Source organism: Nerophis ophidion, linkage group LG01 (assembly GCF_033978795.1).
Source record: "Nerophis ophidion isolate RoL-2023_Sa linkage group LG01, RoL_Noph_v1.0, whole genome shotgun sequence".
Taxonomy (NCBI): Eukaryota; Metazoa; Chordata; class Actinopteri; order Syngnathiformes; family Syngnathidae; genus Nerophis; species Nerophis ophidion.
In genome coordinates, this window is record NC_084611.1 from 82799971 (window position 1) to 82822452 (window position 22482).

Here is a 22482-nt window from a genome sequence, read left to right on the forward strand (position 1 = left end):
CTGGATCGGTTCGCAGCCGAGTGTGAAGCGGCCGGAATGAGAATCAGCACCTCCAAATCCAAGTCCATGGTTCTCTGCCGGAAAAGGGTGGAGTGCCATCTCCGGGTTGGGGAGGAGACCCTGCCCCAAGTGGAGGAGTTCAAGTACCTAGGAGTCTTGTTCACGAGTGGGGGAAGAGTGGATCGTGAGATCGACAGGCGGATCAGTTCAGTACATATTCCGTACAATTGACCACTAAATGGTAACACCCGAATAAGTTTTTCAACTTGTTTAAGTCGGGGTTCACGTTAATCAATTCATGGTAAAAGGTAAGAGTGGGCAACTCCGTAGAGCAGGGGTGTCAATCTCATTTTAGATCAGGGGCCACATGGAGAAAAAATCTACTCCCAAGTGGGCCGGACAGCTAAAATCCCTGCACGATAACTTAAAAATAAAGACACCTTCAGATTGTTTTCTGTGTTTAAAAATACAAACCCCGTTTCCATATGAGTTGGGAAATTGTGTTAGATGTAAATATAAACGGAATACAATGATTTGCAAATCCTTTTCCACCCATATTCAATTGAACGCACTACAAAGACAAGATATCTGATGTTCAAACTCATAAACGTTTTTTATTTTTTTGCAAATAATTACCTTAGAATTTCATGGCTGCAACACGTGCCAAAGTAGTTGGGAAAGGGCATGTTCACCACTGTGTTACATCGCCTTTTCTTTTAACAACACTCAATAAACGTTTGGGAACTGAGGAAACTAATTGTTGAAGCTTTGAAAGGGGAATTCTTTACCATTCTTGCTTGATGTACAGCTTAAGTTGTTTAACAGTCCACGGTCTTGTCGTATTTTACGCTTCATAATGCGCCACACATTTTCTATGGGAGACATGTCTGGACTGCAGGCGGGCCAGGAAAGTACCCGCACTCTTTTACTACGAAGCCACGCTGTTGTAACATGTGGCTTGGCATTGTTTTGCCGAAATAAGCAGTGGCGTCCATGGTAACGTTGCTTGGATGACAACATATGTTGTTCCAAAACCTGTATGGACCTTTCAGCATTAATGGTGCCTTCACAGATGTGTAAGTTACCCATGCCTTGGGCACTAATACACCCACATACCATCACAGATGCTGGCTTTTGAACTTTGCGCCTAAAACTGCTCCCCTCACCTCCTAGGGGATGAACATGGGGATGGGTCAAATGCAGAGAATAATTTCGCCACACCTAGTGTGTGTGTGTGACTATCATTGGACTATGGTTAACTTTAACTTTTAAAATAATCCGACATTTTTTGTTTGTTGATACGGGGCCGATATGGCGATATTAATATCGGGTACGGACACCCCCGGGGGAGTTTTAACAATAGCTATATTTAATAAAATTGTTGTACTAATTAAAATGCCTTTGTTTTTTAACATGAGTAAAAAGTGATGATTCTGCAGTGCATGACCTGATCCAGCAGATGGCACTGTGCTCAAAGATATTCTGTTAAAAAAAGTATGTATTTAAAAGAAGTAAATTCATCATTCTTGTGTTTTTAAAGTCCATCCATTTTTTTCCGCTTGTCCTTTTCGGGATGGCGAGGGGTGCTGGAGCCTATCTCAGCTGCATTCGGGCGGTAGGCTGGGTACACCCTGGACAAGTCGGCAAAAATGTGTACGCTCATGTCTGCTTTCCCTGTCCTTTCTTGGCCTTGTGACTATCTCCCATTCCAAAATCTGCCTAGCAACAAGAACGAGGCCCCTCACATGAACTCAAGCTAGCAGCTCTTCCTCTGGGGCAAACGCGGGCCGAGCGTTTTGTCGGTGAGACGGAGCGAGACGGACGTGGCCGCCTCCCACTTGAAGAACTCGCAGCCCTTCTGGGCCGACCGCCGCACGGCGCAGCAGTAGAAGCCCCGGCCTTGGTTGGGACCGCCGTTGGACACCCGCAGACGCCTTGAGCGGCGGCCGCAGTCGCACAGCGGTGAGGTCATCTTCCCCCCGCGCGGGACGTTAATGGATAGCGAGGAGAGGACGGTCTTGGCGACGTTGCGGGAGCCGGGAGTTGCCACCCTCGTCACGGGGTCGGCGAGGACGGTGAAGGACGGCGCCATGCCTTTTTTGGGACGGAAAATGGCGGCAATAGGGGTGGATGTCCCTTCTGGGATGAAGGTTTTGGACTGAAAAAGGGAGGGCGTCTTCATGGTTTTAGTCAATGCCGCAGCTTGATGGAGATGTCGTTTAGGAAGCGTTTGAGGAACTGCAAAGCCAGCATGTGGTCCACCAGAGACATGTCCAGCTTCTCCTCCCAAAGGGACTGGATCAGTGGGAGGTTCCTCAGGGTCCCACCACACGTAACACCCGCTGTCATAGTCCGAGACAAGTTCCAATGAACCCTCCTCCGTGGAGTCCAAGCCGACGTCATCCAGCGCCACATCGTCGTAGGACCCGCACCTGTCTTCGTCTTCCGCTGCCAACTCCTCCACCTGCTCCTCGTCCCGCCCTGCGAGTCCAGGTCCGGGTCTTGTATCCTGGTGCTGCTGGAGGCCTCCGAGGACCGTGGAGCACAGAAGCAGGTCGGTGTTCAAGTGCGGGGAGGAGACGTGAGCCGCTGTGCTGCACCTCGTCCTGCTGCTCCGGGGAGCCCAGGGAGGCGACGTCGTATCGTTGAGGAGAGTCTTTGGAGACACCAGACTCTGACAGACTGGGACTGACACCTTAGGGCTGGACTTGTCCTCTGGATTTAGGACTTTAGTGGCGTTTGCAACGGACGACATAGTGGAGAATGTTGGCCTGTTTGCTTCCGTTTTGTTTCTTAGCGCTGATGGCGTCTGTGAGAAAAAGGGCAAAATGAGCCGAGATAACTTACAAAACACGAATAAGAAACACGTAATGTCAGAAAAATTGTATCAATGTTTTCACAAAACATTGATACATTGAAACAAAACTTGTTTCAATGAGTTTGCAGCGAGAGGACAAAACCTGTCTTTGATCCTACCAAGCGAAAGGCTTGTAAAACTCCACTGTGTAGGATGGGAGGAGACAGGAGGGGTTCGGTTTCTTTGATGTATTGTAATCCACAGAAAGATATTGTCTTGACCCAGAATTTACAAAGCGGAGTGGAAGCAGGACCTGACGCAAGCTCCAGGCACTTTTTCTTTGAAGTGTTCTGTAATCAAAAGCGATGGCTGTTTACGACCCCCCTCGCTTAGAAACAGCTGTTGCCATGTAATCAGGGAAAGTCCAAATAAAAGAGGAGGCATACAATCTTTCGTCAGAGCGTGGTGAGACACTGTACAAGGGTACAGGTGTACGCGCTCTCCTCATTGAGCCACATTTAATTCTGTCTCTGTTTGACTCCTTATTTCTTGTCTTGTTTAATAGAGGTCATCAGTGTTTGAACCTGACATGTAACATTTTGTCCTCTCTCGCTTTTAAACAGGCTGCAAGAGGGTTCACTCTGTGCGTCGCTCTCAGCCCCTGGGCACTTTTATTCCAGAGCAGAATTGAATGAACGGTAGTCAGTCAACCACAATCTTTGTCTCTGTGGGTGGAGGTGATCACACTGGCTTACGCACAGACAAAGCCTCGCTACTCGCTACATGGTAGTTGCTAGTGAGAAGCAGCTCAAAGTAACAAAAATTGTAGCTACAAAAAAAAACCAATTACACTTCACAATGTCCTATATTTACTGGAGTGCAATTTTTGGTAAAAGAGATTGAGAGTCCAATTAATTTCATTCATTTTTTTCCATCCTTCCATTTTCTACAGCTTGTCCCTTTCGGGGTACAGAGGGTGCGGGGCCTATCGCAGCAGCATTCGGGTGTAAAGTCGGTTACACCCTGGACAAGTCGCCACCTTAATATATATATATATATATATATATATATATATATATATATATATACATATATATATATATATATATATATAAATAATAAAAAAAACATTTTTATTTGTATACTTTTTTAATGTTATTTATTTGTATTTATTTAATTGTATTTATTTTCATGAAATGACAAGAAAAATCTTTTGAAAATGAATTATTGCAAGAATAATGTTAAAACTATTTAAAGCGCTGGTATTAATTATATATGAATTATAATGTAATTGTCAAGATTTTTTGCTTGTAATATTCCATTTTCTACCGCTTATTCCCTTTCGGGGTCGCGGGGGGCGCTGGCGCCTATCTCAGCTACAATCGGGCGGAAGGCAGGGTACACCCTGGACAAGTCGCCACCTCATCGCAGGGCCAACACAGATAGACAGACAACATTCACACTCACATTCACACACTAGGGCCAATTTAGTGTTGCCAATCAACCTATCCCCAGGTGCATGTCTTTGGAAGTGGGAGGAAGCCGGAGTACCCGGAGGGAACCCACGCATTCACGGGGAGAACATGCAAACTCCACACAGAAAGATCCCGAGCCTGGATTTGAACCCAGGACTGCAGGAACTTCGTATTGTGAGGCAGACGCACTAACCCCTCTTTATTCCGACAAAATTATCTTGTAATGTTACGATTTTATTTTCATAAGATTAATCATATTCTTAAAATAATGCTTCATTATGGCAATAAAACAATAATACTGTACACCAGGGGTCTTCAACGTTCTCCAGGAAAGGACCCCTTAACTGGTGGAGAGATGGAGCTTATGTATCCTGTGTTTTAACTTTAACTGGTCCTTAAGGTACCTTGTCATTATGCAATACTAAGATATACAAATAATGTAGTATAGTGCCGCATAGCCAGCATAAACATATTAATACAATATAATTGTTCTATATTTATTGGAGTGCAATTTTTGGTAACAGAGGTTGAGAGTCCATTTTATTTGATTTTTTCTTTACTTATGTAGGGTAATAGATGGATTTTAAATTTTTTTTCTCACCCCAGAAATACATACACATTTATATCTTATTATTTTTTACATTTGCATTATTTTTTTTTAATTGTACTGACTTTTCAGGTTCATAATTCAAGCGTACACACACCAGGAAAGGGTGTAAAATGTTGCACTCACATTTGTACTACATCCTATTTTTTATTAGTTTCATTTATACTTTTAAAAACCATTAATGCATTTTCATCTTACTTATTCTTTGTGGGGTTTTTTTAATATTGTTAAAATGCCACACATTTTTTCAAACCAGTGATGTCCCTGCCAAAATTTTGAAATAAACAACAAAACACCAACAAAAAATACAATCATAGCCAATATTTCAGAATAATTCCCACCAACAGAGTAATATTTGTGTAAATTAAACTATATAAAACTTATGGTATAAATGATATGAATGATTTTTTGATGAAAAAAATAGGTATAATAACAAGCAAGTCTTTTAAAAGAAACGGGTCTTCAAGATCCGGCTCCCTCAGGCCTTTTGGAACTTGGGTAGCAAATGATAGCGATTTGGAGAAGTTAAGCTCCTTGTGTTAGATATCATGATACAATATTTTATTTCTATATGTTATAATTACCATTTTCCTTTCCATCCATCCATTTTCTACCGCTTATTCCCTTTTGGGGTCGCGGGGGGCGCTGGCGCCTATCTCAGCTACAATCGGGCGGAAGGCGGGGTACACCCTGGACAAGTCGCCAGCTCATCGCAGGGCCAACACAGATAGACAGACAACATTCACACTCACATTCACACACTAGGGCCAATTTAGTGTAGCCAATCAACCTATCCCCAGGTGCATGTCTTTGGAAGTGGGAGGAAAACACCTAAATATATTTATAGAATTGTTATATGTATGGACTTCAAATTTATTGTGTTAAATTTTTTTCCACTGCTAAAATATTATGAACATTTTACTGCTAAAAAAATCAGATTAATAACAGTTTACATATCAAATACTATTGTTACTCACCATGTGAATATATACCTATTTTAACTGTATCATACTGTATGCGATGATATAAAAAAGGTGGCGCCAGGTAAATTAGCATCTGTGCTAAAGAGTAAGCATGTTGTGATTGTATTGTACATTTATTCCATTAAAAACATGACAAGCAAAAATAAGTCTTAGTTTATTAAATACAATAAAAAAACTAAACAGTTCACATTTTTCGTAGGCATGCTTGGACAGGAAGCAGGAAATGAGGATTGGAGAAATCGGGGTCTGTGGTTGGACGGCCACTCACCCTCTCCAAGCGTCTCGTGATCTTCATCACGCAGCCGTCCCTCATCATCCTCGCTGCCAGGTGAGCGGTGTTGCGAGCGTCGTCCACGCCTGATCGAGAGAAAACAAGGTCGTGAGAATCTCCTCCGTCAAAAGGACCCAAATCTTGTCAACCCACCGGAATGTTCTCTCCCACAGAACTGTATTCCCAGATCTTGTAGCGCTCCGTTCAACCCTTTGGGCTTCCTGCTGTAAAAAATCTGGAACGAGATGAAGAATATGAAAAGCTGAACGTCTTTATGAATCACAAAGGAGTCGCCTCAAAAAAAGCAAAATGACAAGAAAAAAACTTTTGAAAATGAACTAGATGAGACAATTCCTGAAGGAATTGCGTGTGAATGCTCCGATGCTGAAATTGAAGGGAAATGCTGAGAATGTAGTATGAATGTTGACGAGTTTGAATTTCCAGGAAAACCTGAATTTGGTGTCCAGGATGAGTGGAATGTGTTGATGTTGGAATGGTTTAAATTAGAGATGTCCGATAATATCGGCCGATAAATAATTTAAAATGGAATATCGGAAATTATCGGTATCGGTTTCAAAAAGTTAAATTTATGACTTTTTAAAGCGCCGCTGTACGGTGTGGTACACGGACGTAGGGAAAAGTACAGAGCGCCAACAAACCTTAAAGGCACTGGCTTTGCGTGCCGGTCCAATCACATAATATCTACGGCTTTTCACACACACAAGTGAATGCATACTTGGTCAACAGCCATGCACGTCACACTGAGGGTAGCCGAATAAACAACTTTAACACTGTTACAAATATGTGGCACACCAAACAAGAATGACTTACACATTTCGGGAGAATATCCGCACCGCAACACAACGTAAACACAACAGGACAAATACCCAGAACCACTTGCAGCACTAACTCTTCCGGGACGCTACAATATACGTCCCCCCGCTACTCTCTACCCCCACTACCACCTCAACCCCGCCCACCTCAACCTCCTCATGCTCTCTCAGAGAGAGCATGTCCCAAATTTCAAGCTGCTGTTTTGAGGCATGTAAAAAAAGATAATGCACTTTGTGATTTCAATAATGTGTCAAAATGGCAAAAAAGCCATTATCGGACATCTCTAGTTTGAATAGGTTGAAAGATGTGGGAATTGTGCAATGTGGAAAAAATATCCCATTCATTTTAATGGGATCTTCCTGGAAATTTGGGAATTTTGGGAAAAGCGTGTATTTTTGGAAAATGCTTAATAGCATGAATGTCCTGAATGAGCTGAATTGGTTGGTGTTGGAATTGTTTAAATCAGTCCAGAAATGTTGAAGTAGTAACGTGTGGAATTGAGAAATTGTATTCCGGAATTCCTGGAATTTGGGGAAAACCGGGAATTTTTCCAGTTCAAAACACAACTTTGTTTTTTGTCCTGATTAAGAGGAAAGATTTGACGGTGGAACGGTTGAAACATGTGGAAATGGTGGAAGTTTAAAAAATAAGCTGATTTGTTTGGTGTTGCAATTGTTTAAATCGGTCCAGAAATGTTGAAGTAATAACATGTGGAATTGAGAAATTGTATTACAGAATTCCTGGAATTTGGGGAAAATCGGGAAATTCTCCAGTTCAAAACACAACTTTGTTTTTTGTCCTAATTAAGAGGAATGATTTAACGGTGGAACGGTTGAAGTGGATTGAAAAATGTGGAAAGAGTTGTCGACAGAAAAAAGGATGAAGATAGGGCTTGAAAAACAAGGAATTCTGGGAAATGCTGAATTTTTTTGAACTCGGAAGAAAAGGTAGTTTGAATTTCCAGGATGGTGGAACATGTTGCAGGTGGAATGGTTTGAATTGGTTGAAACATGTAGAAATGGTGGAAGTTTAAAAAATAAGCTGAATTGGTTGGTGTTGGAATTGTTTAAATCGGTCCTGAAATGTTGAAGTAGTAACATGTGGAATTGAGAAATTGTATTACGGAATTCCTGGAATTTGGGGAAAACCGGGAAAATGTTTTCAGTTCAAAACACAACTTGGTTTTTTGTCCTGATTAAGAGGAATAATTTGACGGTGGAACGGTCGAAGTTGGTTGAAAAATGTGGAGGGAGTAGTCGACAGAAAAAAGAATGGAAATAGGGCTTGAAAAACACGGAATTCTGGAAAATGCTGGACTTTTTTGGAACTTGGAAGAAAAGGTAGTTTGAATTTCCAGGATGGTGGAATATGTTGAAGGTGGAATGGTTTGAATTGGTTGAAACATGTGGAAATGGTGGAAGTTTAAAAAAATAGGATGAATTGTTTGGTGTTGGAATTGTTTAAATCGGTCCAGAAATGTTGAAGTAATTAACATGTGGAATTGAGAAATTGTATTATGGAATTCCTGGAATTTGGGGAAAACCGTGAATATTGCCAGTTCAAAACACAAATGTGTTTTTTGTCCTGATTAAGAGGAATGATTTGACGGTGGAACGGTTGAAGTGGGTTGAAAAATATGAAAGGAGTAGTCGACAGAAAAAAGGTTGAAAATAGGGCTTTGAAAAACCAGGAATTCTGGAAAATACTGAACTTTTTTTGAACTTGGAAGAAAAGGTAGTTTGAATTTCCAGGATGGTGGAACTTGTTGAAGGTGGAATGGTTTGAATCGGTTGAAAAATGTGGAAATGGTGGAAGTTTAAAAAAAATAAGCTGAATTGGTTGGTGTTGGAATTGTTTAAATCGGTCCTGAAATGTTGACGTAGCAACATGTGGAATTGAAAAATTGTATTACGGAATTCCTGGAATTTGGGGAAAACCGGGAACATTTTTTCAGTTCAAAACACAACTTTGTTTTTTGTCCTGATTAAGAGGAATGATTTGATGGTGGAACGGTTGAAGTGGGTTTAAAAACTGTGGAGAGAGTAATCGACAGAAAAAAGGATGGAAATAGGGCTTTGAAAAAGCAGGAATTCTGGAAAATGTTGGACTTTTTTTGAACTTGGAGGAAAAGGTAGTTTGAATTTCCAGGATGGTGGAACATGTTGAAGGTGGAATGGTTTGAATTGGTTGAAACATGTAGAAATGGTGGAAGTTTAAAAAAATAAACTGAATTGGTTGGTGTTGGAATTGTTTAAATCGGTACTGAAATGTTGAAGTAGTAACATGTGGAATTGAGAAATTGTATTACGGAATTCCTGGAACATTTTTTCATTTCAAAACACAACTTTGTCTTTTGTCCTGATTAAGAGGAATGATTTGACGGTGGAACGGTTGAAGTGGGTTGAAAAATGTGGAAGGAGTAGTCGACAGAAGAAAGAATGGAAATAGGGCTTTGAAAAACCAGGAATTCTGGAAAATGCTTGATTTTTTTTTAACTTGGAAGAAAAGGTACTTTGAATTTCCAGGATGGTGTAACATTTTGAAGGTGGAATGGCTTGAATCGGTTGAAAAATGTGCAAATGGTGAAAGTTTGAAAAATGGCCAATTCATTAAAATGGGAAAATGTCCAGGAAAACATGGAATTCTGGGAAATCTGGAAATTGTTTTAATTTGTCAAGGGAAAGCCCGTGCTTCCTGAATAGGCTGAACAATTTGAAGCTGGAATGGTTTGAATCGGATGAAAAATGTGGAAGGTAGAGAGCATCAAAATCTGGAGAAGAAGAAAAAGAAATGTAGTGTAGAAAACCATATGTGTGAATGCTTTGGAGCATTCACACAACTATTGCCAGAATAAACTTAAAACTATTTAACGAGTTAATATTAATTATATGAAATTTTAATTGTAATTGCCGGATTTTATGCTAGTAACATCACATTTATATTCCGACAAAATCCCTGTGTAAATATTACGATTTTATCTTAATAAAAGTAATCATTTTCTTAAAATAATACTTTATCATGGCAATAAAACAATAGTAGTGTACACCAGGAGTCTTCAACATTATCCAGGAAAGGATCCCTAAACTGATGGAGTGTACATATCCTGTACAAAATTGTGTTTTATATTTTACTGGTCTTTAGGGTACTGTGTTATTTTGCAAATACTAAGATATATAAAAACAATACCATGTAGTGTGGTATAGCTAGCATAAATAATTTAATACAACATATGTTACCATAAAAAAAGAAGTCCAATCAATGAAATATTTCATGACGCTCCTGCAGTACTTCTGCGGATGTGTAGGGGTCCCCGACCCCCGTTGAAGACCTCTGCTGTATACAATAATACCGTATATTTTTCTCCCAATATTACGACTTTTTTTTCTGTTAAATTTTTAATAGTTTTTTCCCTCTGAGCAAAATTACAGTTATCACTGGTGCTACTAAATGAAAGGTAAGCAAGCTTACAACAAGACAATTTTACTCACAAAATTACTATATATTTTCTCTCTTATTATTATAACTTAATTTAAGTTCCCATTTAAAACATTTTTTTAAAACATTTTTGCACATATTTCTCATACATTTAGAACTTAGCTGAAAAGACAGACAGTCATAATATTGAAAAACAATTATGTTTATGCTTACAAAATTACTATTCAAGCATCAGAACTATTTTACTGACCAAATTACAAATGTAAAATTTTTTCTAAAGATATGCCAATTTTATTAAGAACAAATTACATTATTTTCCTGAAAGAATACTCTATTACTACTGTATATGACATAATGCTGTTTACAATAAATTAATTATTAATAATAATTGTAATCTTATATCCATCCATCCATCTTCCGCTTATCCGAGGTCGGGTCGCGGGGGCAGCAGCCTAAGCAGGGAAGCCCAGACTTCCCTCTCCACAACCACTTCGTCTAGCTCTAGACGAATTAATTCTATATATATTTTCAATTTTCTCTGAAATTAAGATTATTTCCCCCTACCAGCAAAATAACACTTTTTCCTCCAAATGTTGGACTTTACTACAAACAACGAACTGTAACACAAAATAACAGTTGTCTTCTATGCTTCTCATCTAACAAGTTTGTTTACATAACATAAAAACAACTCAACACATTTGCACTCACAATATTCTTTTTTTCTGACATTTAGATTTTTTTTATGTTAGCATAAATTATTAAATGATATTCTTTTTCTAACTTGAATAAGTTTTCATTTCTCAGAATTGCATGTTTTTCTTCATAAATGTACAACTTTATAGCTAACGACAGACCTTAAATATCAGTTATAATGCCTGTAACAATACAACAATTACAATTTTGTATAAAATTGAAACAACAAAAATAACGTCAAAATTAAGAGTTTTTTTGTCTCTTAATATTACAACTTTATTTCTGTAAGAAAGTGTCCAACAAAATTACACGTTTTTTTCATACGGTATGTTTATATTTTAAAAGACAGTCGCAATATTAAACAACAGCTATGTTGAAGCTTATAAAATTTATATTTCACTAACATATTGTCACATAATTACCCAATTTTTTCAGCTAATATGTATTATTAATATGTATTATGTATTATTTCTGTAAAATTCTTATTCTTTACCACTAAGAAAGTTAGTTTTTTTGCAAAATCGCATTTTTTTTCTCATTAAATTAGAATTTTATTGTCTCAATTCCATGATTTTAGTTTCATAGAATTATTGGTTTACCTTGTCGGTGTGAAATAAAGACAAAATAAGATGCACTTGCCCTGTATGTGCTCCTCAGGTCGATCCAGCTGTTGACCACATCTGGCTTGTGGATCTGCTTGCGTTTACACTCGTAGTGCAAACACACCCCAAGATCCCAGTCTGACACAGGACACAAGCGTTGTTTAGCTCCAAGCTACGCATGCAGTACAGCGGTGTGCAGCTGTAATATGTTCATCTTTTACCCGACCACGTGAGAAAAGCGCAGAGCTTTTGGGAAGGCGGAAGACTGGAAGAGGTCTGTTGGTGGGCCGGAAAGACCACGCCTTTCTCCAGCCGCAGCTTCTGCAGCCAGCGGTTGAACTGAGACAGACAGATCTGGAGGGGGACCCCCGCTTCAACTTGCATCTAGAAGACACGCGACAAAAGTCACACTTGATGCAAACACAAAGAGTACAACTGCATAGTCATTTGCCCTTAATACCATTACTCTTGTATCATTAATTATACTTAGAAAAAACATTTCTAATTACATTTACATAAGTATTTTTACATCAGGTTATTCCATCATTCATCCATCTTTTTCTGATTAGCTGAGGTTAGGTCACGGGGGCAGCAGCCTAAGCAGAGAAACCCAGACTACCCTCTCATTCATTTTGATAATTTCTTTTTTTTAAACAAAACAATACATATTTTTTTTAACCTTGAAGGCTGCCATCATGCATTGGCTATGACTATGTGTACTATGGCTATGAGTTGCTTTTTTCCCTTGGCCTCAGTCTGCACCCACTCTCCAGGGCCCAGGCTAAGACCTATTTTTTAATTTTATTTTAATCATCTATTTTTTTCTCCCATCCCCCCCCTGTTTACCTGCATCTCATCTTTTTTGTAAGGGGCGCTGGAAGTTGGTAGACCTGTCAGCGATCCTGTTCTGTCTCCCTGTAATGTTTGTTTGATCTTGAATGGGATTGTGCTGAAAATTTTAATTTTCCTGAAGGAACTCTCCTGATGGAATAAATAAAGTACTATCTAATCTAATCAGGTTTGCATTTTTTTTTAAATAAGCTTTATAGTATTATTATTATTCAATGTTAAATCTCTAGATCAACTTCAGCTCTCTCTGTTGAAAAAGGGTAAAACATGTCATTTTTTTATGCGCTGTTTTAATGGCAAAAACTAAAAATATGCAACATTTCTCCCCAAAAACTTTGAAAATGCAATATGTTTTGAGCCTTAAATAGGTCAATAATTCATAACAGCATTGATTATAATTTTAATAATTATTTTTGAGCAACGACTGTTCAAAAAAAATATACCACTAAAATCCTTGGGGATTCAAAATGGCCCCACTCATAAAAGTATTAAAAATAATCAATACATTTCATTTTTATTTTCAACACTTAAATCTCTCGATCAACTTCAGATCCATCCGTCAATTTATTGTTTGTTTGTTTTTTGCACTTTGGTCAAAGAAACATTTGTTTTTTTATATAGCAAACACACAATAAGCAATATTTTCCGCAAGAATACTTCAGAGTGGAATATTTGATGTGAAGTGTGAAGTGAAGTATATTTATATAGCGCTTTTCTCTAGTGACTCAAAGCGCTTTTACATAGTGAAACCCAATATCTAAGTTACATTTAAACCAGTGTGGGTGGCACTGGGAGCAGGTGGGTAAAGTGTCTTGCCCAAGGACCCAACGTCAGTAACTACGATGGCGGAAGCGGGGAGCGAACCTGGAACCCTCAAGTTGCTGGCACGTTCACTCTACCAACCGAACTATACCGAATATTATATGAAATAATTGGAGTTTTGAACAGGTAAATAAATCGAAATTCCTGTTTTTTTTTTTAAATTATAATTTTTAAGAGAAAAAAAGCCTACATTACAGCTTTGTGTTATTTGATTCAACATTGCAACTTCTCCCCAGTAAATGTCACTTTTTTGCTTGTTTAATCCGCTTTTTTTTTTTTTAAATAGTATTTTTAGTATGTGCTACAGGCCATTAAAAAAACCTGAGAGCGGGAAATTTGGACACCTCTATTTTATATACAATGCAGAGCAAGAGTCTCTGTGACTTTCTAGAGATCAGCCGATATATTTTTTTCAGGGCCGATACCATTTGTTAGTAGTCAAGGAGGTTGATAACCCATATTAGGAGCTGATATTCATTTGCAGTAAAAGTTTTTTAGACGTGACTAGTAAACAGCTGGACAAGTTGTTCCTTTAATTTAGGAAATGTCGGACCAGGAGACATAATGTTTTATGCAGCGATAATGTTGTGGTTAATTTAGAAGCAAAAATATATCAGAGGATTTCACACATTTCATGCATTTAGAAATAAGGCAAATTTCCTCAGAAAATAGGTAAAAATATGGGATTTTTCACAATAACTTTTTATGGCAGTTTTTGGATTTAATACACTTTAAGGTTTTCTCGTGAAATATTGCTAACATTAAGAACAAGAAAACAAAACATTCTGGGCTCCTTCGCGTAGATTATAGTTGAGACATTTTTCAAGATGGCTGACATAATTTCTTCCCGGATGATAGAAAGTATGAGAATGTGCTTATCTCTACTTATAAAATAATCTCTTATTTGTCAAGATATTTACACAAACTCTGTATTTTTGGCAGAGATATATTTTCTGTCATCTTCATATCTATCCAACTCTATCGCCTTAGTTGATTGAATGACGGACCATGAAACTTGTGGCGCTCCTTTAATGAGTGTTGCGGACGTAGGCTTGTTAAGTAGTGAAAACAAAACAAAACAGGAACGGTAAGACATCAGGAAGGAAGCCCAAAAACTGTTTTGGTTTTTTTACAGCAAAAAATTTAAGTTTTGATAAGTTCTCGTAAGCAAATGAGAGGTAATCTAGGCGTCCGACCTTGCTTTCAAGGAAAGTAAGGGGTGCATGGTCGAGTGAGTGTCACAGTCAAACAGACCGGAAAATAATTCTCACAAAAACTGAAATAAATGCTCTGTCTGATATCAGAACAAATTTGGGGAGAATTTTTGATAATGAGAGTACTTTTTGTTCTTAAAAACCTCTAAAGGCTTAGCGGCCACATGCGTGGACAGCACCTTTTAGCTCTTATTTCCAAAATTGTGTACACTGCTGAATTGGGGTCTTATGGCCACTTATGTGGACACTTATACTGCCATCGGGTGGTGTCAGAATGGTATGACATACAATGGAACTTGGAAAATAAAAAGTGTAAAAATAAGAATTAGCATGTCACTAAACATGAAGTACACGTTTGTTACTTATAGACTAAGTACGTCATATCAAATGTTCTCAAATTCATCCGTCACAGGACACGTAAATGTCACGTTCAACAAGAGGCCATCTAGAAGGCCTCACTGACCACAATTCGTGATCTGATTGGCTATCGCAACTGTCTATCAACAGTATGTCCCTGTTCGCTTAAAGTATACGGACGCCAGCATTGTTGATTCTGAAGGCGTCTGGCAGATTTCATACAGCATAGCAACATAAGCTACCTGAATTCTGATTGGATACAAAATAAAACTAAAAACAACAGCACTGGAAAGAGAATAATATGACATGAGGAGAATATGAATACTTTTAGATATATAGGGTTAATACATTTAAAAAATAATTGTATCTTTAATAGGGGTGTAACGGTACGTGTATTTGTATTGAACCGTTTCGGTACGGGGGTTTCGGTTCGATACGAGGGTGTATCGAACGAGTTTGTAAACTAAAGTCTTAGCAAGCTGCTCTGCTTTCTGCCTCTGTCTGAGCAGTGAGCGCCCAGCATTGTCCCGCCCACACGACTATCTGATTGGTTACATACAAAGCCAATCAACACTGCATATTCAGAACGATGTAACAGCCAATCAACAGTGCGTATTCAGAAAGTATGGAGACAGTGCTCCGGCGTCGAGATGAGTAGATATGTGTTTAGCAGGTGAGCAGCTGACATCGTACACTCCCCAAATTATAAAAAACACTTCCCAGTCACAACTATTACAAACATTACTATGAGCCCGTTGACCTTCTAGAAACTTAAACTGCAGCTCAGCTAGCTCATAGTTGAGGTGAAGGCTAATTAGCTTTTAGCGTTACGTTAGCTCATTTTGCTGTGTGTGTGTGTGTGCATGTGTGGGTGGGTGGGTGTGTGTGTGTGTGTGTGTGTGTATAATAAAAGTCAACTAATGACTTCCCAAATGCTGTAATGAATTAAGCATGATGAGTTGACTTGAAACTGTTTAATGTTGCACTTTTTATATGTAGAAGAAAAGTTTTGTCATTTAATTTAATCTGAGCAACAATTTGAGGCAGTTTAATGTGGATTTACATGGGCAGAATTATTATAATGTTACCAATGTTAAAAGGATAAAGCCATTGTTTACAAATTTGGTAAACAAATAACCCAAAAATGTATATTTTGTTGTTTTCTTACTGTACTGAAAATGAACCGAACCGTGACCTCTAAACCGAGGTACGTACCGAACCGAAATTTTTGTGTACCATTACACCCCTAATCTTTAATGATGATTATGATTTCTGGTTTTGTTAGGCCAGCAGAGGCCCACCATTGCTAAATACTGGTATCATAAGTATTTATTGTATCAGCCGATGTAGTTCGGTTGTGGTAGTAAAATAAAGAAAAATGTCCGAAATCGATAAAAAAAGGTGATATGTCATACGATCATCGGTCGATCCAAATAATTTTCCTTCCTCCACGTCAACATGTATATTTTGTTACCTGTGTTATGCCGGTGAGCTCAGTGCAGAAGGTTGAAAGTATTGGATGCTCCTGAGGTTGAACATACGTGTGGAACTCAGACTCAATCTCCCCCGTGGACGTATTTAGAAGAACAGCGGGGAACTCGACTGCGTCACAAATGAAAGAAAAGTTACCATGCCATACTATTTAATAATAGTAATAATAATAGGGATTAGATAGTACTCTATTCATTCCGTCAGGAGAGTTCCTTCAGGAAAATAAAAATTTTCAGCACAATCCCATTCAAGATCAGACAAACATTACAGGGAGACAGAACAGGATCGCTGACGGGTCTGCCGGCTTCCAGCGCCCCTTACAAAAAAGATGAGATACAGGTAAACAAGGAGGGGGGGGGGAGGAGTTGGGGGGGATTAGAAGATTAAAATAAAATAAAAAAATTTGGTCTTAGCCTGGGCCCTGTAGAGGGGGTGCAGACTGAGGCCAAGGGGAAAAAAACAACTCATAGCCATAGTACACATCCCTCTCCCGTGTGTAAGAGGGAAACATCAAACATCAAAGAACACAGAGGACATTAAAGCAGCAGGTACAAGCAGACACTTCTACATACAGCTATGAATAAAAAGTAAAAGAAACATATCCACTGTGGTGGCCTCTGCGGTGTTCCACGCCATCGTCCGCTGGGGTGGAGGGAGCATGGCCAGAGACAGGTGCAGACCCAACAAAGCAACCAAGACAGCCGACTCCACTCTCGGCCAGTGTCCAGTCCGCATGGATGAGCGAGGATACGTCCAAGGTGACTGAGGTGTGCGACACCTGCTCACCTAGCCAAGACACCGCGAAGACTCTCCGTCCCAGCGCTCAGTGCTAGCTCCGCAGTCCTGTCCCCTCATCCGCATCTCCTCCAGTCCCTCCAAACCGACTCTGGTGTGGCAGACACCCAGCAGCTGGTCTCCAAAGCCAAAAGGCTCCCGGCAGGCAGATCCAGAAGTCCACAAAAAAAAGCACCACAGAGGTCACGAAAGCGCCATCCCTTGTCACACAGTCCCAAAGGGTCCCGGACCAAAAGGGTAACACATGAATAATAGTGCTGTAAATAGTTGCTGGTCAGCAACACAGGGGCCCCGCAGGGCACAGTCCTCTCCCCCTTCCTCTTCACCATTTACACCACCGATTTCCACTATCAATCAGAGTCCTGCCACCTTCAGAAATGTTCTGATGACTCTGCGATAGTGGGGTGTATTGAGGATGGTGAGTGATGAGGAATACAGGGTACTGGTGGAGGACTTTGTCACATGGTGTGGAAAGAACCACCTCCAGCTTAATGTGACGAAGACCAATGAGCTGGTTGTGGACCTGGGAAGGAGGAGGAGTACTTCAGCGACCCCTGTTTCCATCAAGGGTGTGGATGTGGACATGGTTGAGGATTATAAATACCTCGGAATACACATGGACAACAAGCTGAATGGGTCAAAAGACGCTGAGGCCCTCTACAAGAAGGGACAGAGCCGCCTCTACTTCCTCAGGAGGCTAGGATCCTTCAACGTCTGTACAAAGATGTGAAGTGAAGTGAATTATATTTATATAGCGCTCTTTCTCTAGTGACTCAAAGCGCTTTACATAGTGAAACCCAATATCTAAGTTATATTTAAACCAGTGTGGGTGTCACTGGGAGCAGGTGGGTAAAGTGTCTTGCCCAAGGACACAACGGCAGGGACTAGGATGGCGGAAGCGGGAATCGAACCTGCAACCATCAGGTTGCTGGCACGGCCGCTCTACCAACCGAGTTAAACCGTTGAAGATGTTCTACGAGTTGGTGGTGGCGGGCGTCTTCTTGTACGCCGTGGCCTGCTGGGGCGGCAGGCTGAGAGCGAGGGACGCAAACAGACTGGACAAGCTGGTAGAGAAGGCCAGTAATGTGGTGGGAGTGGAGCTGGACTCTCTGGCGGTGGTGTCAGAGAGGAGAAGTCTAGCAAAACTCTTAGCCATTATGGACAACACCTCCCACCCACTACACTCGGACCTTGCGGAGAGAATGAGCACGTTCAGTGGAAGTCTCAGACTCCTAAAATGCAACACGGAACGACACAGGAGGTTCTTCATACCGACAGCCATCAGACTGTATAATATATGTAGAATATATTTATATTATTCATATATTATTTATTATTAACATTGTTTATTGTGAGCGAACTGTGGTGCTGAATTTCCACCAGGGATCAATAAAGTACATTCTATTCTATTTTAAATGGAGAGTTTTCATTGGAATCTTACTTATTTCTTGACTGGAGTTCTTTTTCTCTCTCCAGCAAGTGGACTCAAAGTCAATGACGATCAGATATGAAAACACTTGATCTGAAAACAAAAAAATTGGTGAAATATTATAAAATGGCCACAATGCAAATGTGTATTATGTTGAGTATTGGTGCTAACTTGACAACAGAGTCTTTTTCAAGCCAATGGAGGTTTGACTTCGCTGCCTCAGCAGTCCCAATTCCCTGAGGAGGTAAAAAAAATTAAAGTTAAAATATACAAACAATACAATTATTGTAATTAATTAAGATGAATTAATGTTATTGAAGTAAGTCGCCATTTAGCAAACATGATGCTGTGCTACTTACTTGGCTAACTTCTTGGTCGACATATCCGCCACTTTTTGGAATTTGACTTTTTAAAAATATATTACTTATAATATTTAAGGTTGTTTAAAAGGTAGCAAAACCGCGCTTTCTTTTAGAAATGTTGGCATTCATTTCTCTTTATTCCACTAGTTTGGTCCACTGAAAGACGAGTTCAAAAAAAAGGGCTGCTTTAGCGTTTCCGGTTGTGCTTTCTGAATAAAACTCAGCAGGTTACGGTCGACGTTGCTAATCCGGCTGGATACAGTTTAAACTAATAAAACAATCTTTGATGCAAAAATATTGAATTTATTTAACCCCAAAACAGATTACAAGACAAAAGTATCTTTATCAATGTGTCCCATACAACATTTATTTTGACAATGACAAAACGGAAATTATACCCCGGCTTCCGGCAAAAGGAAGTGCTCTACCGACACATGCAGGGTTACGCCGCATGTTGTCATCGATGTGATGATGTGTATTTGGGAGTCGCTAAAAGGTCATATCATGGTAATTGAACTTTTGTACCATTCTCCTTAGCATTCTAAATAACGGTCGTGTTCTAGAACGGGTAATATTTTAGTTTCAAAATATTATTTTATAGGATAGCACGGTGCTACAGGGGTTAGTGCATGTGCCTCACAACACGAAGATCCTGAGTAGTCCTGGGTTCGATCCTGCTCTTTGGATCTTTCTGTGTGGAGTTTGCATGTTCACCCCGTGACTGCGTGGGTTCCCTCCGGGTACTCCTCCCACCTCAAAAAACATGATTGATTGGTTTTGGCCCGGCGACATGTCCAGGGTGTACTCCGCCTTCCGCCCGAATGCAGCTGAGATAGGCTCCAGCGACTCCCCCACCACCCCGAACTGGACAAGCGGTAAAAAATGGATGGATGGATGGATTGACATATAAGTGTATCATGTAACGAGTTGTGTCTTTGTGGATTGTGCAGCCCTTTGAGACATTTGTGATCACCACGAATGGTGGAGACTTGTCCAGGGTGTACACCGTCTTCCGCCCAAATGCAGCTGAGATAGGCACCAGCGACCCCGAACGGGACAAGCGGTAGGAAATGGATGGATGGATGATTAACGTTGACCCCGAATTAAACAAGTTGAAAAACTTATTGGGGTTTTAACATTTAGACTTAGACTTCCTTTTTATTGTCATTCAAATTAGATTTTTCCAGCACAGACAAGAACGAAATTTCGTTACATAAACTCATGGTAGTGCAGGGAAAAAAAAGCAATTAGGTGCATATGTAATTAAATAAATATATATAAATAATCTATAAATATTTATATAAAATAAATAAATATATATATAAATAAATAAATAGAGTGGTCAATTGTACGGAATATGTACTGAACTGTGCAATCTACTTATAAAAGTTTTAATCAATCAGTCAAAGGTCTATAAAAATAAACTTTGATTGATTGATGGTTTAAATTGTTTTAGCTGTTTGGCCTTCACGCCCTTGTAATACATTAATTTGCTGAATGAAGCATGTTTTTTTTTTGGTTTCGAATTATTAGTATTTATGTACTTTCATGTTTTTTTATTATTTGAAAATTAATTTGTGTTTGTATATATTAAAGTATATATATATATATATATATATATATATATATATATATGAAAGTACATAAAAACTAAAAATTATACATGTATATCCATCCATCTCCTACCACTTATTCCTTTTGGGGTCGAGGGGGGCGCTGGTGCCTATCTCAGCTACAATATACTGTATATATGTATATATATATACATATATATATATATATATATATATATATATATATATATATATATATATATATATATATATATATATATATATATATATACACACGTATATATATATACATATGTATATGTATATATACTGTATATATATTGTATATATATACACGCACACATTTATATATATACAGTATGTATATATAAATATATATACATACAGTGAATATATATATATATATATCCAAAAATCATGCACCTGGGGATAGGTTGATTGGCAACTCTTAGTGTGTGAATGTTAAAGTTACTGTAAGTTAAAGTACCAATGATTGTCACACACACACTAGGTGTGGTGAAATGAATCCTTTGCATTTGACCCATCCCCATGACCACCCCCTGGGAGGTGAGGGGAGCAGTAGGCAGCAGCGGTGGCCATGCCCGGGAATCATTTTTGGAGATTTAACCCCCAATTCCAACCCTTGATACTGAGTGCCAAGCAGGGAGGTAATGGCTCCCATTTTTATAGTCTTTGGTGTGACTCTGTTTGAACTCGCGACCTACCCATCTCCGGGCGGACACTCTTAACCACTAGGCCACTGAGTAGGTTTTCCGTCTATCTGTGTTGGCTCTGCGATGACGTAGCGACTTGTCCAGGGTGTACACCGCCTTCTGCAGCTGATATAGTCTCCAGCACCCCCCGCGACCCCAAAAGGGACAAGCAGTAGAAATATGGATGGATGTATACACATATTTAGTTATGTGTATATATATATATATATATGTACACATACATACATATATATATATATATATATATACAGTGGGGCAAAAAAGTATTTAGTCAGCCACCGATTGTGCAAGTTCTCCCACTTAAAATGATGACAGAGGTCTGTAATTTTCATCATAGGTACACTTCAACTGTGAGAGACAGAATGTGAAAAAAAAATCCAGGAATTCACATTGAATTCACAAATTGAGTTTATACCAAAATGGATACATGGATGATACAGCAGAGGATTGGGAGAATGTCATGTGGTCAGATGAAACCAAAATAGAACTTTTTGGTATAAACTCAATACTATATATATATATATATATATATATATATATATATATAGTGGTAGCTGAAATGTTATGCATGCAATTGCATTCAATTCAATTATTTGCAAATTAATTTTGTGTTTACTATCCAGCACAAGGGCCGGCTCTAACATGGAGTCCTCAACATCAGCGCCAATAAAGGGACAGAAAAGGAAAAACAACGCGAGCCACAAGTCGGCTAGGAGGCTAAACGGAAGGCGAGATGAAGTCGGTGAAAATGGGGAACGTGCGCCGCCGATGTCCGTGCTGCCCGACCACCTCCAGCGTCCTATCTCGGGGGAGGAGCTGACGGAGCTACTGCACTACGCCGCTCTGCGGGGAAAACACCGCATAAAGCAGCCAAGGTTATCATCGCCTGCTTCATTTGCAAGAAATAAGCATTAATCAATTGTCATCGTCGTCATAAAACATTTTAATTGTCTCACAAGTGTAAAAAGAAGTTAGGCACTTAATCGTATACCAGGGGTGTCCATAGTGCAGCCACGGTGGCCTTTTGCGGCTTGTAGTTAATTGGCACAATTGTTAGCATTTTGTGCAGGTGTACACCTCAGCGTCAGATATGTTGCTATGGTAACTTAGCTTTTTTTAAGCTAATTTTGTAGGTATACACCTCAGTTCTATTTTGGT

The 22482-nt window shown here is 39.4% G+C and overlaps 2 protein-coding genes across 4 annotated transcripts in view; one reads left to right on the plus strand and one right to left on the minus strand.

Moving 5' to 3' along the window:
* Window positions 1–606: 606 nt before the first annotated feature.
* eri2 (ERI1 exoribonuclease family member 2) lies at window positions 607–19368 on the minus strand. Its single transcript, XM_061913542.1, has 9 exons — window positions 19014–19368; window positions 18826–18890; window positions 18667–18747; window positions 16414–16541; window positions 11919–12081; window positions 11735–11835; window positions 6287–6368; window positions 6131–6219; window positions 607–2809 (listed from the first exon to the last, which is right to left on the minus strand). Exons 1-9 carry the CDS (start codon window positions 19034–19036, stop codon window positions 1757–1759), a joined length of 1785 nt encoding a protein of 594 aa, XP_061769526.1. The 5' UTR covers window positions 19037–19368; the 3' UTR covers window positions 607–1756.
* A 55-nt stretch (window positions 19369–19423) lies between these two features.
* Window positions 19424–22482, plus strand: part of LOC133560697 (RNA exonuclease 5-like) — a 32733-nt gene continuing 29674 nt past the window's right edge. Inside the window, exons 1-3 of one of the 3 annotated variants that reach the window (XM_061913511.1) lie at window positions 19431–19891; window positions 19967–20079; window positions 21948–22199. In XM_061913511.1, coding sequence (XP_061769495.1) covers window positions 21967–22199 — 233 coding nt within the window. In that variant the 5' untranslated portion in view covers window positions 19431–19891; window positions 19967–20079; window positions 21948–21966. Of the gene's footprint in view, window positions 19892–19966; window positions 20080–21947; window positions 22200–22482 lie in introns of all 3 variants that reach the window. The other 2 variants (XM_061913520.1, XM_061913529.1) reach the window with 2 other exon arrangements.